Consider the following 19,057-nt stretch of genomic DNA (forward strand, 5'->3'; position numbering starts at 1 on the left):
AAGTGCAGCGACGGTGCCGTGGCGGCAGCGAGACGCAGCGCGATCTACCGCCGGGTCGTGTACTATTTTCAAGGAATAGATGTCCTAGAAATGGCTGCTGCGCGATCGGTCGGTGCGTAGTTCGTGAACAGCTGGTCGACAGCGATGAAGTAGTTTCAGAGCAATTTAGCGCGTTTAATTGCGCACTCGATGACGTTGCAAAATTCTGTCGCGCATCGAGAACGGCCGAGAGATTTGCAAGATTATATCGATGATTAATTTGTACGCACTGATAGAAAATTAATCGAGTGCGACTGAAGCTCGGACTATGCCACGAATGTTTTGTTTCTTTGGCACCTAACCTACTTCACGGACGCGTGAGCGATAACGCTGGCGTGTGTGAATACATCTGGCACGCGCTCGGCGCTTATCGCCGCTTATATGATGAGTTCATCAGGCGGGCACTTCCTTGTTTCTTTGTCAGTATCGTGACAGCCGTGTGGCTCGTATCGTGATACATGTGATATTTCAGAACAGTGTAGACTACAAGGACGCGAGGAAGGCCACGAGGAAGCTCGGTCGAACTTCGGGCAGTCCTCTTATCCCCCTTTCTTGACGCGACCGCGAAGATGCGCCAGAAGCGACGAAGCCGCTGCAGAAGACGTATTTTCGTTGTAACGTACAGTGTTAGTAGCGTGCAAGATGAACTCTTTGCTGAAAACGGTCAACTCTATAGCAGGCAACAAGCGGCACTTACTAATCAGGGATTCCCTGCAGAAACATCTCAATACAAGTGTCATGGAGATGCAGAGCGCGCCGGGGGTCGCCGAAGATTGCGTCGTGGGCAATTGCGACGAGACTATGTCTTTGTGCTCCGTGCTGGAGGCAATCTTCCTCCATGGTTTGAAGGACAGTCTGTTGAATCGTGTGACGGAAGCCCTCAGCGGTCCCGACTTCGACGCTATGCCGCAACCAAGTTTCTGGGGTCCGCTGCTTGTGTTTTCTCATCGTCAGATGATAGATCAAATACAAACTCTGAGTCAAGTCAGTACAGAAGTCGGATACTGTCGAGCTTGGATACGACTGGCGTTGAACGAGGGTCTGCTAGCTAGCTACTTCTGCTCTATAAGGCGGGATAACTCGGCCCTGAAACCATACTACAATCGTTCAGCCTACATCCGGGACGCAGATCTCGTTGAAGTTGCACAGAGATTAGTAGAAAATTTAGATTACGTGCGTTTCGAGCTGGCTTGCAACAGTAGTCTCTTGAACTTCTGGTCCACCACTCCTCTGCTTTTGGCCGGCATCTGGTCACCGCCGATGAAGTCTTGTCCCGTGTTTAGTGCGGTAGACATAGCAAAGACGATAACCAGCGATTTAACTTATAGTGACAATTTTGATGAAGAGATAGAAACTGCAAGTTCTATTGGTAGTTCTATTGGGATAGGATCATTCACTTCCTCGCAGTCTATGTTTAACAATGTCTCTATCACAGAGGATGAGGCGTTGAAAATCATTCTGGCTAAAGAAAGATCCGATAATGCTATCCAGCAATTGCACAACGATTCCGTAGAAGCCAGACCAAGTGCCAGTACGCAGGAAAACAATATTACTCAGCAGTTACACAATAATCCTGTAGATATCGTAAAAAAGAATAAGGGGGAAGACAAAGAAAAGGTCAGGAAGGTACAACAAATGTCAAATGGCAATGTAGAAAAGAAAGATACAGATAATACTACTCACATGGAAGATCCATTACAAAATACTGTGAGAGACAGCGAAGCTGTTAATGACACTACTGCGGCAGTGGGGAATTCATTGATAGGAAAATTAGGATGGTCAACGTCGTTTGAGGATTGCCAGTCTTCTCTAACTTCATCTGTGATATCTCATGGATCTGGAGCGGATGCTCGTACACCCGGAGATGGTGCTACGTACGACGCACTGATTCTAAGTTACCAAACTGCTGGAAATAGCTCAGTGCCGGATCTGCAAGAATTTCTAAAGAAATATCCAACGAGAGAGACTGTTGAGGAAGGATCTAAGGCTCAATCTGAGCCAAAGGTATGAACAAAATATTTATAAATATTCAAATACAATTTTACTATTAAAATTTCATTTAATTACAGCAATTCAAATATAATTCTTGCACTGTTTTCCAGGTTACGACAAATTTCGACGAGCAATTAGGTAATATCCCAAGGGAAAAGGGCTTGGACGTGCAAAATTACAGCTGCTTCGATTGCGGTCACGCAATCGGCATGACTTTTTCCCAAGCACATGTGTGCTCGTTCTCGGGCGATTATTATTGTTCAAAATGTATGGAGGAAGGGCAGTATCTCATACCGTCACGTATGATTCACAATTGGGACTTGAAACAATATTCAATTTCGCGAAAAGCTGCTTCTTATCTGAGAGAAAAGCCGCTCTTGCTGGATTTGAAAATTCTGAATCCGAGGATCTACATGGCAGTAGATACTATGGCTCAGTTGCAGTCATTACGGATTCAGCTGAATCTGCTGAGAGCGTACTTGTTCACGTGCCGCGAGCCGATCATCGAATCACTGCAGAAAAAGGTCACACCAAGGGATTATTTGTATGAACACGTTCATCAATATTCGGTTTCCGATCTTCACGATATACCCAACGGGATTCTCGCGCAGCAGCTCCAGAAAGTTGTTGAATTCGCGAGAAATCACGTGATCAATTGTTGGCTCTGCAGTCAAAAAGGTTTCATATGCGAAGTGTGCAATAATCCAAAGGTTATTTATCCTTTTGATATGGAATCTACATTTCGGGTAAGTTTCTCTTTGATCATCCGAAGCTCTCTCTCATTTAATACGATTTACAATTCTGTGATGTATCTGTTTGCAGTGTGGGGCGTGTAACGCCGTATTTCACGCGGATTGTTTAAATGCCAGCAAACCGTGCCCAAAGTGTGAACGTAGACGTAAACGGACGGATATGCCTCTTCTAAATATGGGATGTACAGATCTACCAAACAATAGTGTCTCGTCGTCGCCCATTGATACGAATTAATGCACATCATTGGTTTATTAATACTGACAAATGTTTTATCGTTTTTTCACGTTTAAGAAGTATTGCTTCTGTAATTTGCATTCCGGGAAATTAACTTCGATACCTGCGATGATACGTAATCATTGTTCTTAAATTTACGAGTCTCAACGAGCTTAATTTTTATATAAATATTAACTATCGTGCTGCGTTGTGTAAAAATGTATGGAAATGTAACGTCTCTCTATATTTTCTGTCAGTCCTCCGATATTATAAATTGATATTCTGATTAAAAAAAAGATACTTGTACATTATGAGACTGGCAGCCTTCCATACATCGGCGAATCACGCATTAATTCTTATATAATATAGACGTTTATTATATAATGTTATGTACAAAAGTAGTAAAATATATGAAATCATTTATTTACCATCTTACCGCTATTTATTATATTTAATACTGTTGCTCCGTATTTATGTAATTTAATAAATTGACATGCTTGATAAAATTGAATTTACTTGATTGTACCTTGTGGTATATTAGTTAAAAAAAATTTTTGCATAAGAATTTTACATTTGTACGATATTGCAATTAACGAATAATTTTCCTCGAATATAGTTTCTAAGAAAGAATTGCAATAAGTCATGTATATATAGCTATATGAAATTTTCTAATCTAGTTTGCAATATAAGGCACATTCTTTTATTCATATTAATCGTGTAATGGCCTTGCTTGATCTTTCATACGATTGTAAGTTGTAAAATTAGAGAGCTCTACATATATATTCTTTCTTTTTGCAATTTTCATTTATATATAAAAATATACAATTATCATAAAATCCTAAAATTACTTTCCAGGTACCTATCAGAATGTAAGTAGTATGCTTTATATATAAAAGTAATTACGAATCTTATATAATAATCTAAAAATTAATTATCAGTAATCATTGCGTGACAGTTAGATCGTGATTGTGACAAATTCAGAAATTGTGCTATGTTAATCTTAAAATAAGCCCGCTCGTTTCAAATTTATCGGTGATAAAAATTACCTTGTGGTAAAATTTGACATAAATTTAAGTAATTAAAAATAAATTTGGATTTAGAATCATGAAAAACAAAAGTTATTTTAATTAATTAATATTATAAATTGCAACTCTTCAATTATATAAGCACACATTAATGTATATATTTCGATATAAATCTCAATTAAGCTTTAATTAGCCTTTATCAAGCAATTTATATATTAAAAGCATATTTAAAATATTATAGCCAAAACAAATTGTAAAGTTAATAAAAAAGTTGATCATAAATTCACTAGTAGCAATATATATGCATTTTATGTTGTAATAAACGAGATCGGAATATGTTAGTATCGCTATATATACATACGGACTATATATTATTATTAATCTTACATTGACACACCAAAATTAAATTGACTCTACTCCGATAAGATCATTTTTGTATATAAAAAAGTGCCAATGTAGGATTAAGAATTTTCCAGATCTTTTACTTTGTCAAAATGTCTTGTAAATAATACTTATCATTTCTACTAATATTTGTACTATCTGCCAAGACGACAAATTGAAATATTGTCATTGTTAATGGCAATATTGCAGTTTTGTCGTTCCTACCTTTTGATTCTTAAAGTACTCTGAGATATGAGTTTAACTCATCAGTTTTTACATTGATAATACCGTCCAAGCATTTGATCAATGCAGGGTCTTAGGAAAATATGCCGATGGTAATATAGGCTTATCAGACAAACCTGCTCTCCTTAATCCGCCCTGCAAGCCGACACTCGCGGTTTTCGCTTTTATACCGTTCGAGATCACTGTTGGACCGCCGTTATTCTCAATTATAGCCGGCGCCGACGTGGAGGCCGGCGGATTTCCCGACATCTTATTCAACACGTTAAAGCGCTCCATAGGCGTGCTGGTGCTCGAGATTAGGCCGCTTTTACTGAAGGTATTCAGTCCCACCGAATTGTCCGTTACACCAACACCCATCGATCGTGCTGTCGTACGAGTGGTCTGATTAATGTTCGGATTCTGCACAATCGGGTTTTTCATCGGTAATCCCGATAACGTACTAGGTTGTGTCGTACTGGGTGCAGGTGTGCGTGTTTCATATCGGTTGGGAAACAACTTGTTTGTTCTCGGTAACGTTAGCGGAACAGAGGACGGAATCGTAATGGGAGCTGGAGTAGTAGCACTTTGTAAAGGAGACTGATTATCCGCCAACCTCCGATTCAGCCAACTAATCACTGCAACAGAAAAATTCCATCGTATTAATTTTTTCATTCATGAAATTCTTGTTAACCTAGAAAACGTAATGTGATGAGCTTACCGTTATCATTGTTCTTTATAACTTTTTCTTTTTCCTCCAGCTGATGTTGCAATGTTTTAATCTGTTCCTTTAAATTGTCTACTTCATTCTTCGCATCTCTCGCATCTCTGATAAGACCTTCCATTTTGGTTTCCAATTGACCAACCTCTTTCTGTTTAGTATCCAACAATTTCTCTTGCTCCAGTGCTATACTCGTCCTTAATTTTAATTTTGTTTTGGTCGTTGTAAGTTCCTTTTGCAAATTGGTTAAAATTTCATTGGCTTTCACCAACTCGTCACTTAAACTTCTCAAGGAATTTTGCTTGCGCTGCAACTGACTATCTCTTTCAGCTAAAAGATCCTCTAAATGCTGCTTCTGTTCTTTACCTGTTTTTAGCATTTCCATATGCTTGTTAATAATCACTGTTTTGTCTTTTAATTCTTGTTCGAGTACAGCTACTTTTGTACGTAAGTTGTTGACAGCTTTATCTTTGTCATGGTAATCTACATCTAATTTAGAATTCTGCTTTTTGAGTAGAGCCAAATCTCGTTCAGTGATATTAAGCTCTTTCTCAAGACTCTGTAGTTGTTTTATTTGTTCCGTATTGGTAGCCTCTAAAAAAGATTGTTTATCCTTATATGTCATGTTTTGTGTTCGTAATTCAGCAAGTTCTGTGTGCAATTGTTTTATAGTTTCAGCATGCCTCTGCTCAATTTCTGTTTTCTCCTTCTCGCTCTGCCGTTGCCACTCTAATCTTGCTTGAGCCAATCTAAAAAAAAAATATATATATATTAATTAAAATAAATACAAAACATGTTTAATTTATTATCAAAAATACTAAAAAGCTATCGCTACTAGAATAATTATGTAATTGTAATACATTTTGTATAAATACCTGTCTTTTTCCAAACTTATTTGTTGAGATGAATTAATTTGTATCTGACTCTTCTCAGTTAAATACTTATGTTCCAATTGTTCTAATTCCTTCGTTTTTACTTCTAGTTTACTTGTTAAATCATTTAATCTAGTTTCCAAACTAACTGCATCTCTGCTGTGTTGTAAAATATTTTCTTTCAGCTGTTTAATTTTCATTGCCATATGTGTTTTCAGATCAGAATCACTTGCAGGTGATATATTTAAACTTAAATGACAGAGATGTTTGAAATTATTTGTCTCCACAAGTTTGAAATTCCAATCTCCAGACTCTTCTGCCAACAGCAAAAGAAATTTTGGAGGAGTCTTCGACAGGCTTGTGCCCGGAATGTGACACTGCTCCAATAAGCATATTAATTGAGTGGCAAAATTATCAAAATCAACCAGAAGTCCCTGTTGCGCTTTCAGCACTTTGAAGTCATCTTCGGTGATAAATAAAGAGTAGAGAAAACAAGAATCATCATCATCGGCTAGCAAAACACATAGACTCTAAAATGAGAAACCAAGATTCAACATATTTTGTAAGCTGCATCAATCAAGCACAATGTAGATTGTTGATAATAAAATAAAAATAATTATCAATTCCATACGTCAAAATTGTAAAATTCGTAAAGGCAGACTGCTCAGAAATTACCTTTCGACAAACTGGACTGATGCCAGCGTGAATCTCGACGTTGACTCTGAGATCCCGCTGGCGTTCCTCCTTCTGTTGCGGTTTGATATAAATCCTTTGCACCTTCGTATAGAGAACCTCGATATTGTTGAGTTGCAAACCCGAATCAGCGGTCGTCATGCCGCTTGCTATACTGTTTAGATAATTCATCGTTCAATTGCGCTCTCGGCAAGCACTTGTTATTGATCTCGCGCCGCTCACTGCGTCTCATTTGTCGATGTTACAATAGATCCGGCCGAAACGCACTCGAACGTACGCGACGGCGTACGCGACGTACGATAACACAAGCCGCAGCTCTGCTTACATCGCATTAGAGAGGTGTGGAGAGGCAAAGAGGCTCTCGAGGAAGAGTCCGGACATTTTTCGACTTTTTACTGATTGGTCAAGACCAACTATGTTCACATTGGCGCCATATTTAAAGATAAAATATAAATTAGGGGAAAAAAATTTTAAAAACCACTGACTTTTATAAAATAAGAAAAGTCATTGCGGATAAATTTAATTTTTTAAGAATTAAATAATTTTCAAATATATAATTAAAGTACAAAACATGCAGCGTTACAGCACATCATAGCGCTGTATATTCCATCTAAGATCTAGGGTCTCTATTTTGCCATAGATAAGTTACTAAAGGTAGATAATTCTAGATATTTTTGTGATTTTTTTGATTGGCTGGAAATAGTTTTATGTGGATTTGCTGTTGGCAACAATGACGAAAAGCGACGCACAACGAACGTCAGTACAAATTAGTTCTTTTTCGGAGATATCTAGCAAACGAGACGCTTTTCGATTGCCATAGGTAATATCTTCTTTGAACGCGATCGCAAGCGCAACAATGAAGACTTTAGAGCCTACAAATAGAGAATGGAGAGCATATTTCGTAGGTATTGATATATGTTTACTTTTTTTCTTCTTAAAATCACATATAACACATATATCACATATAACGGCCGAAATGCATAAAATATATTGTACAAGATTTGAACGCCATTTTGTTACCTTGACTGACCCGAGTATTACGATTATAAAATTTAGATTTTATTAAGTGTACAAGAGCTATATATGTGATATTTTCACGTAAAAACAGTTTATGTTATAGCAATTCTCGATTCATCCAGTAATGAGAAATGATTGATACAGATTATTAATCAATCGAATAACAATCTGCTTTCTAACCCGCACAGTAACGAAAGGCTCTTTTCATATTTACGAAATTATCGAATTGATAGAATTACGGAGCAAAATATAAAGTACAGTTTAACGAACATAATATAAAGTTTAATGAACAAAATATAAGGTACAGTTTAATGAGCAAAAAATTTGGATATTGGATTTAAAAATTACATATATGATGTTTTGAGGAAAAAATAATTAATATTATAATCCTATTTTTATTCCGTTGTCATTAAAGTCAATCATCGATTTTATAGATTAATAATTAGGAAAAAAATAATTAATAATCAGCAGGATAAAATTTGACGTACATAGTAGCTTTGTCTTTTTATATTCCTTGCGAGATTTCATTGGATTAGCTGGCTAACAAAGCAAAATGTCAATTTAAATAATTAATTTTTATTTTAAATAAATTCGATATAACAAATACAAAATTTAAATATTGTTTTGGGATCAAAAGTTATATAAATGCGACAGAAATAGTTAACGCTGTGATAATAATTTTTATTGAATCGGGTTTAAAGAAATAATCAGCTCCGCGGGTTAACCATTGACCGGTTCAAGAACGGCATTCGCTCGCAAGCGCTTTTTGGCGCACGTAGTAACAGTTCTTTGCTTTCCCGCGCGATTTCGCAGAATTCTGCTGAATTGGCGGGTTATCGTTATAGCAGCCAATAGGAGTGCGAGCCGAACGATGACGTACTGTTTAAAGCGCCGTACTCCAAGTCTGAGTTGCGCCCGCCGTCGCCATGCCATGCGGCTGTCCCCGCGGTTGACAAGCTCGCTTACGCGCGCGTCTTGGCGACGGGGAAACAACCGAAATCCTTGACGTGAACCGACGACCGCGTCGGAACGTCGGAGTGCTGTGAAAGTGAGTGAGTGTGTACGCTACTTGTCGAGGCGACAGACGAGCATCGTGTTCCTAGTGAAACGACGGAGTCTGCTCTCGCGCCCTGATGACGGTTGGATACAGCGGTTGTGATTCGAACGCGTCATCATTGGAGCATCGTGGCGGACAGCATGTGAGTATCTTTCTATCTGTCTGATTGCTCGGATTCGTAGCGCAATATTTCTAACCTCGCAACCGATCGACGCTAAAAAAAGTAGAAATTTATCATTTCTGAATAAAGCCGCGCGTGTTCTCGAACACGTCGACCGGTGGTGCTCGCAGCGCCTTTTCGAGCCTCCATTTTGCATTCAAGTGCATGGAGCATGCTGCGCTCTGATGGCAACTTTTAAAACCACAAGATGATTTTGTTTTCTTTTTAGCTCGGTCGCTACCGTCGGTATTGCGCGCGATGCATGCAATTACGTAATCGCTATTTTTTTTATTAATCGAATGAAATATTTATGTGAAATGTTTTTATTTTCCGCTCGAATTAATATTGTATTTGCAATAAGATTTAATTAAATACCGATGAATATTATGCTTATATACGTGTATCTCGAATTGTAAGAGTTATTTTTATTCAGATCAACAACTTTATTTGTTTAAATCAGTATAATTAATTTGTATTACATTTTTTGTTTATCGTGAAAAAATAAAATTACATATCTGATGACATTAATTGAATTACGCAAAGTGCTTGCGAGAAATGAAATCAGTAAAAGAGAATATATCTTCTTGCATATTTATACACATATATATTTGCATCATTATCAGTATTACTGAAAGCAAAAAGTGTCGTAAATATATTGCTTCATACGAAGCGTTCCATAAGAAACAGCTGTTAATTGAACGCGCTAATATTGATTAGGCGGAAGTCAATATCGCGGTTTTTAAGGGGAAGTAATAAAGCGACGAGCATATTACAATCAAACACACGTATTCGTAACTATCACTTTCCTACACAGTCACCTTTCGCATGGCGGCCAAGGGGTCAATGCACTTCGGATCTTACGCCACGCGAATGCTCGCCTGCGCATGTCTGTATCTGGCGCAATATTTTTGTGACTCCGTAGGAAAACGCGCGTATTATGCGAAAATAGACGTAATCGTTCTCGCTTCTCTGATCTCATTATAAGACGAACTGCGAAATTTTTGCAATCGATCGATAAATGTATCCGCGTCGCGGTTATAAAAAATTATCTGAAAGAAGCAATAGAATTTTTCGTTCTTTCTTCTTAAAAGAAAATAAGATTCTTCTTAAAAAACGTATATCCATAATATTTTTAAAGAAATTTAATTTTCGATTTTATGAACTTTTGTTGAACACAATTTATTTTCGCACAAATTGCGATAAACCATCAAAAGTAAGCAGTTTAGGATTGATTTCTCTTTTCGGTCCCATCTGAAATAATCAATAGAGATTTTCCCGAAGAGAGATGGGAAATCTTGTTTGCCAGTCAAAATCCCTTGTTCCTCTTTCGCCATTGCGATGATAATTCGGAGTGGACCGTCACGGACACTCGCGGGTGGAAAGTAACGAAGTCTAGTCGCAAAAGTGGAGCTCAGGACTCGGTTATGAATTCATGACTCATCCATGCCCGCTCGCGATAATGAGGCCGCTTATTCCACGTTTCGCAAATCCGCGCATCTCGAATGCGCTCCGTTACTCGCCAAGTCTTTGTTTGTGAGCCCGTACGTTCGCGTTTTCCCCTCGCTCGTAAAGCCGTCCCCACCCGTTGAGAATTTACGAGGAGCATTCGGACCGGAAAAATTGGATCCCCGACGAGATTGGACCGGCACGAGATTTTCCACCGCGATCTTCCCCCGCGTTCGTCCGCGCGCGTCCTCTCTCGTCCTTTCTTCGTCCCCGTCGGGGAGTCGAAAGCTGCCGGGCCCTATAACCACCTGTCTCGCTCACAAAGGGATGGAGGAGAAGGCGAGCCAACAGGTTTTTATCCTACACACCTGATCAGAGTCGCGAAGTGTACGTAGCCGGCTGAGACGGAATTTCTTCTTATGCTTCTTTTCCACGTAACGTCGTCTGTGTTACTTCCATCCCGATAATCGATTCAACGCCGGCGAATATCGAACGTTATTTCCCCGGTTATGTAAGACGCTCGGATTGATCTGCGCGCGTAGCTATTTTTTCAGATTAGAAACTCCGCGAAGTCAAGTGTAATTTCTCCGAATAGAGTCTCTATTTCCTAGAAGAAAGTACAGCCATTATGCGCGATGTTTGAATGGATTATGCATTGTCTACGTAGATTACGCATCAATAGTTCACAGTGTCCGCACGCAGACGTAAATTGTTGTTATTTACGCGAGTAGAGACGTTCGACGCAACTCGCGTGCTATCGATCGTGAGCACCACTGCTGCGTCGCCGGCTAGCGCTTTAAAGAGATATGCCCATATCGCTAGCTTCGCCTTAAGTTCGCGAGCGACGATGGGTGAGGGGACCGGGGGGGTGGTACTGGAGGAGCGTATTTGGACGGTCCACAGCTTGGTGAGAGATGCGGCAACAACGCGCTTGCGTGTATATTTCTCTCTCTTCCCTTCTTTTTCTTTCGTTCTCACGAATACGAGAGACCGAGGCATTATAAAATTTCCGATTGGCTTCGAGGTCATCGGCGGGAGGAATCAGCCTCCATCGTCATTATTTTTTTTTTTATCATGAATTTGTCCAAACTATTCGCCGAAGCGTTGCGTCGTTCTCGAGATACCTGCGTCGTTTTAGCGTCAGAAAGAAATAACTTTGGCGTGCGTGGACTTATAGGAAAAAATTAAGCGATCAGATGAGCCATCAATTCATTTCGCTGTGATAATCTAGATTTATTTGTCTAATAAGAATTTTTTTTCTAAGCTCAACCGATTAGACAGAATTTGATATTTCGCTCTTTAAAAATTACCTTGAACGTTAAACTTTGCTGTCGAGCGTTTTAAGAGCGTATCAAAATATCTGCGCGAGAAAGCTGAGATGCGATTCGTGAAAATTCAAGCTGCGAAACGTAAATCCAGCTCACGTAACTGTAATCGTAATCTTGAGCTGCGCAAGCGATTTTACGATCCACCTATGCTCGCCAGAACTGCGACGATAGCGTTCCTATTTCATGTGTTCATTTATTTTTTTTTCAATGTTTTATCATCAGTCTTTTCGCGGCGTGTAATTTTGTAAGTGATCTAATCATCAGAGGAAATTCCAGACCACTACACGTGAGATAAAGGCAATGTTATAATCGTGCTTCCACCTCCTTTTCTTAGAATTGCCAGAAACTTGATTACACTCTGTAGCGGACGTGCGACGATAGCGAAATATCTCGGAGCTGTTATTTTTGCGTCGCGGTAAGGATGCAACACGCTTCAAGTATTTAATGAATTTTCGCACAGTTTAGCTTTTATTATGTTTTTCTAATTCACACTTCAATTTTTTCATTACCTGATCATCGTCGCTCGGAAAACCATTAGACTTTATTTTTATCTCGAGATATGCCGGTTTAGCGCAGAAAAAAAACGTAATCATCGATGATCCAACTCAATGAAAATCACACCGACGTTAATTACGCGTGCGTTAGCGGCGCGACGCACACCTGCGGGAAATGTCACGTCTCCATTGTCTCCGGCAGATTTTATTTTTACGAAACTTCCTGCAATATTGTTCGCAGGACGGAGAAAAAGAGAAAAAGAAAGAAAGAGAGAGAGAAAGAAGGAGAGAGAGAGAGAGAGAGCTTATATTTGCGCTATTCCATCGCGCTTTCAAGTCGCAACGAACGTAGACGATTTAATTGACGTGATTGCAAATTTATGTAAATAAAGGAAACGAACTCGGGAACACATCCGGATGTATGACGGTATGTTTCTGCGTTATTATCGTGGGTTAACATATGCCGTTTTTATATCGCTTACATCTCCGTCCAATGCCGAACGTCCACCTACGGGAATATGGGATAGCGTGCGTGGCTTTTGTACGTCGAACAGATAAGTGGGAAAAAGCAGCCGATATAATTTCGACTTCCGCCCCGTTTTCGCGTAATTCCGCATTGTCTTCGTTGCTGCTTATCGTTTGTTTTATGTCGCCGGTTGCGCATCGCGTATCTCGCCGCGCCGTGTTTTTCCGCTGCTCCATTGTGCTCGGCCGTCTAACGCAACGGTTTCCAAACTTTTTCGTGACTCTCTTCTTCGATCGAAATCTCGACACAAAACCACCGCATTTCGTAACGCGTGAGGAAACAGGTCAAATTATCAGATATAAAAAATGCGACGTGACTCCGCCGAGCGCTGTACACGACAGAGATTCGTGAAGCAGATTTGTGAGCCATCGCGCTATTGTATCCTACGTGATCCTATTCCATTTCGGTCCGCGTTCTGCGTCTCTTGTATTTTTATTAGCGCAGCAGGAGCTCCGATACTGTTATCGATATACTAGCAGTTACAGTATCGCGAATTTTTATTACAATCGCCGCGTTCTCCGTTTTCCACTAACCTATATCATCTTACATTTTTATTATTGTAACGGGATCGCGCACTGTTATTAACAAAATAGCAGTCGCGCCGTGTTTCCCGTTTAATTATGTCTTCTCCATCGCGCGCCGTCTCCGTATAATTTCATATTTCTTTGTCCGTCGGCATCTATCGGAAACGTTGCGACGCAATTTTTGCCGCATATTCAATATCAGGGAAATAATTCATTATAAGTCTGGCGTAGAGCGTCCCTCGCAATATGACCTCGTTCGCTCGTAGAAAACGGTCGTCGTGCGAGCAAAAGGAAGTCTGGCCAGTGGCTTTATACGTAGCTGCAATTCTAATCACTTCCTACAAAATTCTACGTGTTCCGCGTGCGTTAGTTCCCGCGCGAGCAACGAGGAAATGCGTAAACACGCGTTAGCGTCGAGTCCCGACTCAATTATATGCATTAGTGTCTCGTTATTTTTCTTTTCGCATCAAGCCGGATTCGCACTATGCGAAAACTGTCATTCGCGTCAACGTCGCGTGAAAATATTTTTGCCAAAATATTTTCGGATTTTTAAATGAAGCTTTACGACATTTCTCACTTGAAAAACATAGGGAAAAATTTTGATATTTCGTCGACGTGACGTACATTTTTTCGCATAGTGCGAATTTGATTCACGCATCTCGGTTTCGCGGTTTGAAAATGATGTTTATTGCGACGGTACGTCAAACGAAATCGCCTTCCTTTAATGCAACCATTCAATCATTTATCTAACTATATCCGTGGTCGGTTAAATTTGTACGTCTATTATTTGGTCGCGAAACACGCGGGTTTAATTTTAGCATGCGACATAATTGTTTTAACCAATTCAAACGCCACGTGCAGCATCTGACCGCGCGTGCATTGCCACGTGATCGATATCTGCTTTGTTCCGTACTAATCTAAATAACCCCTAATGTTCTATTTAGCGCGCTTAAATATAGCGAAATTAAATATAAATGCAGAATCATTTCATACGCTAAATAAAGTAAATATTTCGAAATAGTCGTTCAAAAGCAACTTGTTTACGCGAAATTGCAGTAACACGTAATTACAGCGTTGCAAATTTTGTTTAAACAAAATTGAAAAAAAAAAGGAAAATTGCAACGAGATTAAAAAAGTTAAATTAATTCTGTTGGATTAAGAGTACAGACGCAGAGAGAAGCGATGCATGATTATCATTGATAATAATTATCGTTATTGTCGCTCATTGTTTGCCTTTCACGATAACGCAGTGTTGAATGAGCGTATTTTTTTATCTGCTATTTTGTCAGGATCATCGGCTATTATCTCAGGTATCGCGGTTCATTAATACATTGTCAAATATGACTGTCAACAATTTTCGACAAACAACGGCAAAAACTGTTTTTACAAATTCCGTAGTTTGGAATTATTCACTGACTCGTCGCTTCTCGCAGCTGTCGCTTTTCGCTGCGCGCGCCTCAGCAATCTCCGACTTTATCTCTCGGATCTTGGACTTCCGTTTGATTGTATTTCGATTCTAAGTCCACCCCCTTTCGCCACCCCTTCCGCCCGTGACGGTGCCTTATACGTGCGCGAGAGGTAACACGGTAGGCGAGCAGAAACGCGTTGTTCGTGTCTTCGTGGAAGAAGAAAATGCCGCCGGTTTGTGGTTTCCGCTTGGCAACAGCGCAGCCGGCTGTCCGTGCTGCCTCGCTGGGTCGATTCATTGGCGTAATCGCGAGGGGAGACCGTCGGGAGATCGCCCGGTTCCTTTGTGAGAGGATCCGCAAAAAAGCATGAGACCGGGAGACCGACGGTGACGACTCTCGGGGCCGCGAAATTGCAACCCGCTGCGTTATTATCGCGCATCTGCCGGCGAAAGTCGCTTACGTCGAATTTCGTTGTCGAGCCGCTGTGGAAGGTCGCCTCATCTGAATTCGAGGAACATGTGCGCAATAGTATTTATGGTTAATGAGATTTCATTTCATTGCTGCGATGCGTACTTTATATACTTATAATAATCCATCATCAATCTCATTACACGAGTAGATGTTGTTAAGTTTCCGTTAACACTGCTGCAAATTGCAATGTTTTTGTTTTTGGCTTCTAACATTTGCAAAATATCAAAATTTTAATATAATACATAAATACATACGTCATTTATCTTCTTTCAACATTGAGTCGGATGTATCACGTCGTCCCGCATCGCATGGATGCGCACTCGCGTCGTTCGTTCGATCAAGTCTTTGAAACGAGTCGGCAGATTAGCGCCGAGTTACATCGAGTTACATTGATAACACCTTCAATGTTGTTTAGTGCTAATGAAAATTATCTCAGTCTTACGCTATTGGCAATCTCCCCTGTCTCTGCCGTCTCTTCTCTACCCTACCCCGTTTCAGTGGCTTTCATGCGGTCCCACTCTCGCTCCCCTCCGTCCCCGCATCTCGCTCTTTCTCATTCTCTCGCCCGGCGCTGTATGCTCCCCTTCTCTGTAACAACATACATACACACGATCGCGCGATTTTTTCGTCCTCAGGACGGAAATTCGGCAACGCGGCCGATCCGCGGCGGGAGTCGCAAAACCGCGGCGCGGATTCTCTCCGCGAGACCGCAGCAGTCTCTCGTTTAGGAGAGATTGAGGCAAGCGGAGGATATCTCTCGGTTTTGATCCGAGACGAAAGTTGGTCACCGACGAGAGGATTTCTCCGTTTAATGGAACAGGCAGGACGATCTAGTAACGCCGGTAAGAGCCACCCGCGTATTCAAATGCGCTCCACTCGCCCCGGCAGCGCTTTGATCGTCGCGCGTGTCAACTCTGCGATTTTCTATCAGCCGACACTCCCAGTTACATTTGCGGAGTGAAACGCCGCCGGAAAGCCGGAGTTTCGTCGAGCGCTTTTACGATGAAAAGCTCTCTCTCTCTCTCCTCGGATAATCGATTGTATTATACGTCGCGCTTAAGGTCGCCGATGTATCTGCACGTTGGCCATTTTGCAAGGCATGACGTCAAAAGGGAAAAAATAAAGCAAATAAATGATAAATAAAGATCCCGGCTTACGTTCTTGTTAAAAAAATACTAGTGACGTAAATAAAATTATCTCTCGAGTATGTTTTCATGTACTCTCGCGCAATATTACATATATGTAAAGAAGACGCGAGTCAGTGTAAAAAGCGCGTATGTAACCAAGTGTTCAGGTTGCGCGCACTCGCGAGCGCGTGAATTGCACGGTAAATTTAAACTCTATGTAGGTAAGCGCGTGCCCGCCCGGCGTACATCTCGCGGTGTGATTTTGTTAGCTCGCTCTCCCGCGTGCGTCAATTGTTTTACACACGCGACGCTTATCGCGTTAACGCTATCGACCCGAAGGCGATGTTTCAGCGCAAAGAGCACGGAGAGGAACTTTCTAATTCGTTCTTCAAGAGTATCCGTCGCGAATCCCGCGCAAATTTATTCTCGTTCTGCGCGGGCCGCGGCGTCCCTTCGCGTTCGCTCACTCCGCCGTATCTCATTTTACCTTGCATTCGCCGGGCTCGCGCAATTTTTTTCACCGCTCCGACCTCACGGATGTTTCCCGAAATGAGATTTCGCGAGATTATTACATCGCGTAACGGGCCTCAACCCTCGGGCGCTCCTCCCCCTCGCGAAACCCCTCTCTCGTTCCGCTGCGCCGTTCGCCGCCCCGGTTGTTACGGCTCGCTCTCTCATCGTGAAAGACCCTCTCGGTTCCACAGGCTCGCCGGTCAGGCTCTCTCTCTACTCCGCGCTTCAACGGAGCGTCCAACGACTAGTCATGTTCCCTTCTGTTTCTAGCCCCATGCCCGCCTTCCTACGCTCCCCTGCCTCACGCAATCTTGCCGTGCCTTCCCACGTCGTGGCTCCGCAAATAGGGATCCCCCCGTCGATACCTTTGTTTATTCGAAAGTATCGATCGACTCGAAATTGCCGAGCGGATGACGTCGAATGTGTTGAATGGATCGAAAAGTTTTTTCGGAAGGTTTTTTTCGTCTCATTTTTGTCGAAAAATCCGAGAAAACTTTCTGATCGATCTAATAATTTTCGAAAGAAAGAAGCAACTTTTCGCTCACGAAATACGTGGGGGGAGAGACGTAACGATTACGGCGATTCCGAGAGTGCATGCGTACGAAACACGCGCGTATGTCGACGCGGCTCGTTCATCGAGCTTATAATCCGAAGGCCCCCCCCCCCCCCGACAGTGCTCTCTTTCGGTAGGGGAACTGCAACGACCATGAGAGATAATCGCCATGAACATGATATTCCTCGAATGCTATAAGCGCAATGCTGCTGTAGGGCGAGCGATGAATTTGCACCATGTGTTACGCTCTCCGTTTTGATGGCTGAAATATACTTGTGGGAGCGTGGACTTTTTCACGTCATTTCGATGATCGCTGCGAACATTAATTACGATCGTTCGCGACGTAGGAAATCAGAGGCGGGGAGAGAACCGGTTTGATTCCAATCGCGTGGGTGTGTACGATCGATCGACCGCACGACCACTTCCCCATCCTGCGCTCTCCGCTCCGTTTTTCCTTCAGCCGCGGAGAAGCGGCTCTTCGCGGAAATAACGCTACCGTCCCGCTGTTATGCCCCTGGCTATTGTCGGTGCGCGTAACGACTCGCTGGCGAACCACGGGCTTATAAAATCGCGTGCAGACCGCGTAAACGCGTACCGAGAAGTGCCGGATCTCGAGCGCATCGCGTGAATCACACTGGAAGAAATCGATTTTTTCTCTTTTTCTTTTACAAATTGCCGTAACTTTGATCGTAACCCTCGTTTGCGAAGGAAATCCACCCCTTACGTATATATACACATACAATTTTGTATGCGCCGCTTAAGGCTAACCGGGAATCAATTTATCCAACAGCTGCGAACGAACGGAAACTCATTTCCGCTGCCGAGCTATAAGTGCCTCTCGTCACTTTCCTTTCCGATTTTTCTGGTGATCCAATGATTAAGTCTACGACGCGAAAAAAAACATGGAGGGGGAAGGGCTGAATCGTAATATTTCATCTCGAACGCTAATCAAAAGGTTCGTGTAACGTTTTAATAATCGCCGGATTATTCGCGTCCTCCCCCATCTGAAAAAATCAATAAAAGTCTAATAACACTTATTGTGAATGGCAATTTGACTCAAGTATCATGTTTAGATCATTCCCGTTACGACGTCGATCGCTCGCGTGTATCTGCGTTGCACAAGAGCGGGTTTTATTTATCGATTATAGAGTGCCATTCGGATAATGCCGAGTTTCTAATCATGCCCACACGAACCGCCGTCGATCGATATGATTTCGTGCTTACAACGGTTTAACATGTGCAAACAGCCGTTCTTAAAAAAATGCTCGATTAGCGATATCGCTGCCCGCTGTAATAAAGGGATAGATTGCCTCCGCGCAACGGGGAAGGGATAACCTTTGCAGTTATTGTCTGTGCGCACGGATTATTGATTGGTTGACCGTTTCCTGAAAGGATATCGTGCGCGTCGTCGTGTAGCCGGTCGATGCTGGCCGGCGTAATTTATCAGCGTGCAGTTTTTACAGTCGAACGCAAATTAGATAATTACCGAGGTAGAGACTTGTATATTTCGTTTCGCATTATGTG

The 19,057-nt window shown here is 41.6% G+C and overlaps 3 protein-coding genes across 4 annotated transcripts in view; 2 read left to right on the forward strand and 1 right to left on the reverse strand.

Moving 5' to 3' along the window:
* Positions 1–123: 123 nt before the first annotated feature.
* Plekhm1 (Pleckstrin homology and RUN domain containing M1) lies at positions 124–3,427 on the forward strand. The gene is made up of 3 exons (XM_012378922.2): positions 124–2,043; positions 2,142–2,777; positions 2,854–3,427. Exons 1-3 carry the CDS (start codon positions 682–684, stop codon positions 3,016–3,018), a joined length of 2,163 nt encoding a protein of 720 aa, XP_012234345.1. The 5' UTR covers positions 124–681; the 3' UTR covers positions 3,019–3,427.
* LOC105679109 (Spindle assembly abnormal 6) lies at positions 2,058–7,303 on the reverse strand. The gene is made up of 4 exons (XM_012378923.2): positions 6,891–7,303; positions 6,219–6,745; positions 5,344–6,092; positions 2,058–5,260 (listed from the first exon to the last, which is right to left on the reverse strand). Exons 1-4 carry the CDS (start codon positions 7,077–7,079, stop codon positions 4,707–4,709), a joined length of 2,019 nt encoding a protein of 672 aa, XP_012234346.1. The 5' UTR covers positions 7,080–7,303; the 3' UTR covers positions 2,058–4,706.
* Positions 7,304–7,667: 364 nt separating this feature from the next.
* Positions 7,668–19,057, forward strand: part of Ipk1 (Inositol phosphate kinase 1) — a 74,888-nt gene continuing 63,498 nt past the window's right edge. The window contains exons 1-2 of one of the 2 annotated variants that reach the window (XM_067348602.1): positions 7,668–7,813; positions 8,739–9,124. The gene's annotated coding sequence lies outside the window, so the exon portion shown is untranslated. Of the gene's footprint in view, positions 7,814–8,573; positions 9,125–19,057 lie in introns of those variants that run through there. The other variant, XM_067348601.1, reaches the window with a different exon arrangement.

Source organism: Linepithema humile, chromosome 2 (genome assembly GCF_040581485.1).
Source record: "Linepithema humile isolate Giens D197 chromosome 2, Lhum_UNIL_v1.0, whole genome shotgun sequence".
NCBI classification, from domain to species: domain Eukaryota; kingdom Metazoa; phylum Arthropoda; class Insecta; order Hymenoptera; family Formicidae; genus Linepithema; species Linepithema humile.